This window comes from Cyprinodon variegatus, unplaced genomic scaffold (genome assembly GCF_000732505.1).
Source record: "Cyprinodon variegatus isolate N-32 unplaced genomic scaffold, C_variegatus-1.0 Scaffold585, whole genome shotgun sequence".
Lineage (NCBI taxonomy): Eukaryota > Metazoa > Chordata > Actinopteri > Cyprinodontiformes > Cyprinodontidae > Cyprinodon > Cyprinodon variegatus.
The window spans coordinates 291,765-300,775 of record NW_015151038.1 but is presented as its reverse complement, the minus strand read 5'-3'; the positions used below and the strand labels follow the sequence as shown (position 1 = coordinate 300,775).

General features: G+C 40.9%; 1 protein-coding gene across 1 annotated transcript in view; it reads right to left on the bottom strand.

Annotated features, from left to right (window-relative positions):
• gys2 (glycogen synthase 2) overlaps positions 1 to 9,011 on the bottom strand; it is a 37,298-nt gene that overhangs the window by 20,692 nt on the left and 7,595 nt on the right. Inside the window, 2 exon segments of the mRNA XM_015392299.1 lie at positions 8,043 to 8,228; positions 8,348 to 8,539. Coding sequence (XP_015247785.1) covers positions 8,043 to 8,228; positions 8,348 to 8,539 — 378 coding nt within the window.

The window sequence follows — 9,011 nt, the reverse complement described above, 5'->3', positions numbered from 1 at the left end:
GTTTCTCTCAAGCTTCTCTATTTTTTGGTTCCTGAGTTCCAAGGCTTTTACTTCTGGATTTATGTTTTGTACCAGCTACTTCACCGTTAAAACTCAAAGAAATATCCGCAAGTCTGCATTTGTGTCCACAACAACATCCACCAACCCTGACAGTCCACACAAAGGAGCATACTGGTCCTCACAGGGTAACAAATACACACACACAAACATGTGTTACATTATCCTTGTGGGGGCTTCCTGTTGACTTTCATTAATTTCCCATGCATGTCTATGGCAAACCCAGACCCTAAGCTTTACCATTACCAACACATGCCTAAACTAAACTAAACTTAATTCACAGCTTCGTCCTGAAGGGTTCTGCAGAACGATGACTCACTCTGTGGTTATTAAAGAGAGGAATGTGATTAAGTAGAAACGGCAGACATGCTTCCATCAAACAATCAAGTTTTTGCTTGCCTGAGGTGTCTTTTTTTTCTTTTTTGAAAAAGCATAAATGCGTTAAAGAGAGGATAAATCTGATGTTATGAATATTTACCTCTGCTGTTTCTGCTGGCATCCTGCACACAGCATCAGAATCACTTCCCTCCAGATGTCTATGGATGGCATGGGCCATCACTAATACTAGCTAACATGATCAAATAGGTACGATCAAAACATTGATTAAAACTTCATTCTCTCTGATCTGTGGTCCCCACTAGCTTTCTAACCCTTTCTTGTTTACTACAGCAAAGCGTAACATCAACATATGACATCATTGGCTCATTTTATCCATCCACTAGATGGACAGAGCTAATTGCAGGTCTATCAGGCTATAACAGTCTGTAGATGAAGCATGCAAACACAACTCTTTGTTAAACCCTGTAGATATCAATGTATGCATGCTACTCACACTACCAGGTTGTTTACCTGCTCAAGAAGCCGCTTGTCTTAAAATGACAGTATTAAAAAAAATGAATTAATGTTATTCAGTGACTAGAATCAGAGAAGCACCGGTAGACTGGAGGTCATCTGTCAATTATCCATTCAGCAGGTAAGCAATCGTCAGCTCTGGGCTGACCTTTTAGGAAGTGAGCAGTGGGCCCAATTAAACGCATCACAGCAAGTCAACCTAAAGCCGTTCAAAATGACTAATCATGCTCTAAATGGTTGTAAAATACCAAAACCTTTCAATGTGCAAATAGATCTAATAGCTGCTAAGGGGGTGTTTCTATCAACAGCACAGTGGTGATTTCTAAAACTTTCCTTACAGAAAGCTGTTTATTGAAATTATGTAAAAAAAAAAAAAAAAAAAAATCAGAAACATTTCTGAAAATATGAGCAAATACACAGTGACCAGTTCAAGGTTCATACCAATTCAAATTGGTTCTGTATGACCCAGTTAAACCAGCCAAACTTTAATACCAAAATCTGTATGGGCAGCTAATCCTCTAAATACAAGTTTGAAAAGTTAGAAAATTATCAAATAATTATTTGAAGTGTCAGATTTATGGGACTTTTATTTGAACAGTTGCTGTTTTAAAGATATTCATATGAGGAAAGCAGCTTAATTATTAATTGCAGCTAAACTACTGTTTGGAGCAAGCCAGCGAACATGTTTGATGGAAAACTTTCACATTTAATGTTATAAAACCTTGGTCAAATCTATTCTTTATGCATCTTCAGCTTCACCAAAATTCCACAGCCAAACTTGCTCTCAAAGTATTTTTAGACATTGAGGGGTAGATTGATCAGTCCCATTCCCAGTAACTGTGACACTGGTTTACCTTCAGATACAGTAGAAGCTAATTCACCTTCTGAGAAAAATGACACTAAATGTGAATCTGCAGCTCATCAAATACATCTACAAAAGCTCAAATTGTTTGGTTTTTTTTTATGATAAAATAACATTTTCAAGCTGCTTGTGAAGTTTGCCTGATGGCTTCCTACATGTTCCAGGACTGTCTTTGATAAAGACCAATCAGAGCGCCCACAGGCCTCCAACCCAATCTGCACCTTTCCCACCTTCTTGGTGGCAGACATATTCACAAGTCATTTTTTGCAAGTCCAGGTCAAGTCTCAAGTCTTGAGTAGGCCAGTTGCACATGCCTATATGTCACGTAGCGTTGTCACGTAGCGTTGCGTCAGTGACGTCAGTGCTACATGACTGTTTGACAGCCCCTCTGCCGTTTTTTTTTATTTTTAACCTCTGCTGTGTGCGGGTAAGGTGAGCGGCGATCAGTCAAGTTAGTAAAACAAAAAACACTTAAACAATAAAATATTGTTCACAAGTCGGAAATCGCGAGTCTCGGTCGAGTCTGAAGTCCCTCAAATGCAAGTCTAAGTCGAGTCCGAAGTCATTAAATATGCGACTTAAGTGCGACTCGGGTACGAGTCACAAGCTCGAGTCCCCACCTCTGCTTGGTGGCGTAACAAATGATGCCACATCATATTACAGTTCTCAGTATTGTAAAAAAGATTACATGAAACTGGAACAATTCAAGTACAATTATTTAAAAAAAATGTAATGTATCAGATTTTATGTCTGTGTATAAAAATGTATTCCTGGTTGAATACATACAATGAGAGTGCTGGGTTCAAAGCACATTGGAAAACAGAACCATGCATTTCAACCACCATGGATGTCACAATCTGCTTTTCTGGGCTTTTGAGTCTGTTTAAGTTTTCATTCTGGTTCTCAGTTGTCCTTTAATTTATGTTATACTGTTTTGTTGTCAAGATTTATATTATTTATATTTTTTTTCTTTTACTCTTGTTATTTCTTTCAGTTATCTAGTTTTTGGTATTTATTTATTGCTTGGTTCAGTTTTAGTTATTCTTTCTGTTATGTTTTCCATGGCTTCATAGTTATATGAAGCTATCTCCAGTCCTTCCGCTTATCCTCTAGTTCTCCCCTCGGTCATTCTATAGTTTGCAATTATTAGTTTTAATAGCTGATTACTCAATGGTCCTGTCTCCCATATATACTCCTCTGCAGTTCCTTAATGCTGGATTCTCTTCATTCTTTATGTATGCTTCTCCCCAAATAGCTCCTAGTTTTGGTTCCTGTGTTTCATCCAAGCAACTATCCATCCATGCATCCATCCATCCATCTAGGGGTCACCCTGGACAGGTCGCCAAACTGTCGCAGGACAAGTTTCCTGAGTTCCATACTTGTATGAATTTATGCTTCAGTTACCATCTACCTCCAGGTTCCATCTCTGCATTTGGGTCTTCTACTAAAATCCATTAACCTTGACATTGGGGACTCAATGGGGTTTGGTGTGTGTTGGCTTTTAATGTCTGTCTCAGGAGGGGAGTGTGTTACCATGGCAGCGCTCCAAGGCAGCGGCCAAGAACAGCTTCTCTTGACAATTTCACAGAATATGTTGCTTAAAACTATAGAAACTAGACTTCAAACCGGCATCTATAATCGCCAATTAACACTAGAAATTCCTGTCACGGTCTTGGTTCCGTTATGTTTTCTTTGGAGTTTTCAGTTTTACTTTGCTCCATGATTTCTAGTTTTAGTTGTTTAATTCTTATTTTGTTGTGTTCTCTGGTTATTTTTCAGTTTTTTTCTGTTGCCCTCTGCTGCCCTCTTGTGTTCCCTTTTTTCCCTAAATCCTTTCCAGTCTGCTCTGTTCACACCTGCTCCCAATCTGCTCGTTAGTCCTCTCTTTGTTCAGTCTCCCATAAATGCACTCCTTATGCAGTTCTCCAGTGCTGGTTCCTCGTCTAACTGCCTCCAACTCCATCTAACTGTTTCTTCCTCATTGTGATGTTTCCCCCAGATGTCTCCATGGTTTCTGGTTTGTTTGACTTTTTTTCATGTTTGACTTTTGGATATTTGGATTCCTGCCTCAGCTGTCTGTTTACCTTCATTAAATCAACAAGAAACTCACCTCTGCCTCCCTACTTCTGCATTTGGGTCCTCAAACCACAACCTAATCCTGACAATCCCAGAGATACGATAATCTTCGTCAGAATCCCCCCAACTGTACTTCACAACTCATGAATCCCTTTTCAGATGTTAATGTAGCATTAGCGCTGTTGCTGGAGAATTCAATTTAATTCAGTTTATTTCTATAGCGCTAATTCATAACACACGTCATCTTAAGGCACTTTCCAGTTCACCAGATCATCCAGTCAGATTGATTCAAAGTTTTCTATCTAAGGAAAACCAGTTGTTTGCATCGGCTCATTGACTCAAATGCAATCCCTCACTCTAAGCATGCTCGTAGTGACAGTGGAGAGGAAAAACCCCCTTTTAACAGGAAGAAACCTCCAGCAGAACCAGGCTCAGTGTGAGCGGCCATCTGCTGAGGCCTTTCAGTTTCGGTTTCAGCTAAAGTCATTCTCTTTTAGAGTGTTTTACCTGAGGGCAGGGGGGGAAAAAATCATATTTGTAATTAAATATAACTAAGTCTACGTCATCAGTGTCACCATCACCGGGATGATTTCAGCGGAGTCACCAGCGCAGCGAACAGACTGGGGGAAATATAACTCAAGCAATCTCTCCTCTCTCTCTCTTTTCTCCTCCGCTGCAGACATGCAGACAACATCGTGAAACTGCAGTAAAGTTGGCAATATGTTCACAGATTCGGCTTTTCCGGATTAATAACTCGTCGGCAGATGATTTATTCTACAAAACAGACCCCTGTCCGCAACCACAGCAAGGCAGACGGTGAGCTACACCCATAGTTTCCTTACAATGAGTCTCCTATCGCGCTCGGAGAATTACATGGGAATCTATGCAGAGCTTGCTGCTCCAAAAATGCTTTTAGGTACCGTCTGCAAGTTGCAAAATAATCCAAGATAAATATTCAGAAGCGTCACCAAGTAGATTATTATCACATTTATTGGATTCAAAAATAATACTTTTCTGAGGAATTTCCAAAGCCTAAATGACAAATGGCACCTCTATTTTATTATTATTAGAATAAGTATAAAATGAGCAATGACTACACTATAGACCATTGTACTGCCTTCAAACTTGTAGGATACACAGATTGTCAGGACTCCTGTTTTGTGTCTGTGTTTCTGTGTTTATCTCCCTTCATCCACCAGGAGGCGCCTGGTTCTGGTTCGCCTCCTCACACACCTGCGGATGGTTTCCTCATTAAACAGAGTGTTCTTAAGCTGCTGACTGGCACTACTTCGACGCCAGAGTGTTTGCCAGTTTAGGGTACTCTAGCCAAACTGAGTTTGCTGAGCCAAGCTGAGTTTTTTGCTGAGTCAAGCTGAGTTTTTTGTCAACCTGAGTTTAACTTTGTTTTGTCTTTGCCTCTTGGCAGGAAGCTGTCCTGCTAACTGGATCTCTCGGACCTTCACAACCTGGAAAGATAAACTGAGCTTCAAACTTAGCTGGGATTCAAACAGGAGGTTTGGATCCACTTTCCCCAAGAGATCGTTTGAGCTTCTCACTGAGAAAGGGATTACTCTCCACATCGACCCGTTCATGCCTCGCAGGAAATCTAAGTGGCAGTCAGTATCTCCGTTCTCCAACAATCAACCGCATTCTGGGTAAAACCTGTTCCGCCCTCCACCGGATCATACAGACACTGGAACCACAGTACACAGACAGGAGTCAAGGACTCAACTGCTTCACTGGAAACGTAAGTCGGCAACCAAAACCTCTTCTCCAAGTTTCACAAGTCAAATTCCCCACTGAGCCTGAACTAACCGCTTTGTCTTCCCCTCACTTTGCAGATCCGGTTGAGCAGTGTTCTGAGCAACGCTTCTCCCCCTGTTTACTTCTTCAATAAAACCCGTTAAACCTTTTTCCTGGTCTCTCTGTTCGGTTTTCTGCATTTTCGGGTCAGAACTTTGAAACATCATGACACAGATAACCTCATCTGGATCAGACTACAACTCTTACTTTGGGAAGATTGGCCAAAATTTATTTTTGGTGATTTTTTTCTTTGTTATTATCAGCATATAATAGCAAATAATTACACTATAGATGATTGTAGTGCCACCAAACTTGTGGCAAACATAAATAGCATCATCTAGTTCATACTACAACTCTTACTTTCAGAATATGTGCTAAACTATTTTTTTTTGAGAGTTTTTCATTATTATAAGCAAGCCAGGTGTGCAATCTCTGCAACAGGAACCACAGCACTGAGCGTTGTGTGCACTGCACAAAGTATACCTGTCACTAATGCAGGAAGGACTCACCTTGGGTTTGTATAAACTGCTAAATGGGACAATTGTAGCTTCATATGTAGCGCTTTTCCTTGGGTGAAAAAAATGTTACTGCTATACTGAAATCATACTGTTTGTCATTCTCTAAGCTGAAATGTTGTATGACGTGAAAAGGCATGACAAGACAAAATACAATTATTCTCTAAGTTGTTCTTTCTTTCACACAGTTAGCTTTGCAATATAAACGAGTCTGTTGGTGAATGGACAATATAAATAGGCTCTGCCTTGCTTTGTTGAAAAAGCATGGCTATGACCTGTTCTCAACTCAGGAGCTAGGACCTGTATGATATCTGGTTGTTCAATAGGTTTGCCTAAATAAAAGGTTTAGATATGACTTATCAAGATATTCCTGCAAAAAGGTCTGATGTTGCAGGGGAAGGTAATAAAAAGTGTTTGGAGCATGCTCTTGTTCTGATGCCAGTTTGTTTCAGCCTTTATCCAGTCTCATGTAGAAAGGCTGGTCATATCACAGGTTATTTGCATTGCAACAAGGGCAGTTAGCAATGTAGAGTGAATACACAAACTTGAAGAGGGGAGGGGGACTTGCAGGAAAACTGGAATTCTCCGGCACATCTAGTGTTACATTCAGACATTTTTGACCATTTAAAAAGCTGTGGAGTGCTACGGACAGATCTCAACAAAAAACAGAGGAACGTAACTGCTGAAGGAAGAGATGCACGAGACGGAGAAAGCGAGGCTGCAGAGTGGGGCTAACTGCGAAGCTAAGGACAAATCCCCACGAAACCTCCACTTCCATCAATCCTGCTCTCCAACGTCCGCTCATTGGATAACAAAATGGATAATCTCCGACTGTAACTCTCATCAATGAAGGAGATTATTAACTGCTGCGCCATCATTCTGACGAAGTCGTGGCTGCATCCTGCAATACCGGACAATGCTATTAGCCTGGAGGGGCTAATGCTACACCACGGCGATAGGAACAAAGAACTAAGCGGTAAAACTCAGGGTGGTGGACTCTGTGTTTACATCAACAACAGCTGGTGTAAAAATGCTAGATCAGTCGCCAGCTTCTGCTCTCCTGACATCGAGTTTCTGACTGTTAACTGCAGGCCGTTCTATCTGCCCAGAGAGTTCAGTGTGGTTAGCATGACTGCTGTTTATGTGCCCCCCAGCGCTAACACTAAAGAGGCCATGAAGACTCTATACCAGGCTATCTCTGAGCTCCAGTCTGCACACAGAGGCTGTTTTCATCATTGCTGGGGATTGTGACGGAGGAGCCGTCATCAGCTGGGACTTAGCTCCAGGCCAAGAAAGGATAGGCTATTGGTTTAATTCCTATTTTGTTGTAGTTTCTAGATTTATGTTAGTTCTCAGGTTTTTCTGTTGTCCTCTGTTGCCCTCTTCTGTGTGTGTTCCTTTCCCCTTGGCTCCCTCGTTGTCTCCTCTCACACCTGCTCCTTATCAGCTTGTTAGCCCTGCCTTTGTCTCAGTCAGCTATATATACTCTCCCTCTGCTGTCACTCCTCGTTGGTTCCTTGTTGTTGCTGGTCCTGTCGTTGCTGTTGTCTTGTTTTCCCCTGATGTCTCCATGATTCTGGTCTGTGTTACTTTTTTAGTTGGATTTTTGGATTTTGCCTCAGTTATTCGTGTTTGCATTAAAACTACAAGAAATCACCTCAGCCTCACTGCCTCTGCATTTGGGTCCTCTAAACCACAACCAAAATGTGACACAAAGATGCTTCAGCCACGCGTCAGAACTAAACATGTACAAGCATCAAAACTGAAGCAGCATGCGCGTTTTTGCTCCTCTTTCTGCTTTAGGTGTGAATAGAGTGCCCAATATCCCCCATACCCATACTGATGTTGCTCCTGTCTCCAAGGACAGGGACTCTTACCTTATCCAAGTTGTTGTAAAAGTCAACACTCCCAGCACACAGATATCTTCCAAGCAGAGTTGCATGGGTAGTAAAGACTGTTGCCATAGGAATGTTGCGGGAGCGAGACAGAATAAGCCCAGGCCCTGCCTGCCACTCATGGAAGTGACCAATGACATTGGGCTTGTCTCCAAGTGTGTCTGTGAGCTAACAAGCATAAACCAAACAGATGTTAGATGATCACGGGTTGTTAAATCATACATTGACACGTCTGAAAAACAGGTGGAGACCTTTTTCCACTGAAGTGAGATCTAAAATCGACAAACCTCTTTGAAGAACCAGGCAATTAATGAGCCCAGAAGGAGTGAGTCGTTGGCCTCCCGGTCATGATATGGCAAACCAATATGGCAGGTCTCCCATAAGTCCCCCTTCCATCTGTCCAGGTTCCACGCTGCAGAGCAGATGTCGAACAGGATGACATACGGGCTGCCCTCAATCAGCCAGCGGCCAAAATGAACCTGAAGCAGTGGACAGAAAAGCCCAAGAAGAAATATGACAAGATGTCATTGTGTTTAAAACCTTGTTTTTTCAGAATTTACCTACAGGCACTAATGTTCACCAGTTTTAAAATCTTATTAAGCAGTAAAACTGAAGAAGGTTTATGCCACTTTTACACAGCAGTTCTTGATGTCATAAGCTAATTTATTTCTTAACTGTGGTGATTCGGCTTTTGCCTTAATTTAAAGGGCACAATATGTAGGGATGGTCTGGTAATGATGATTTAGTATTGTTGTTTTATATATATATGTATATATATATATATATATAATATGTAGGGATGGTCTGGTAATGATGATTTAGTATTGTTGTTTTATATATATATGTATATATATATATATATATAATATGTAGGGATGGTCTGGTAATGATGATTTAGTATTGTTGTTTTATATATATATGTATATATATATATATATATAATATGTAGGG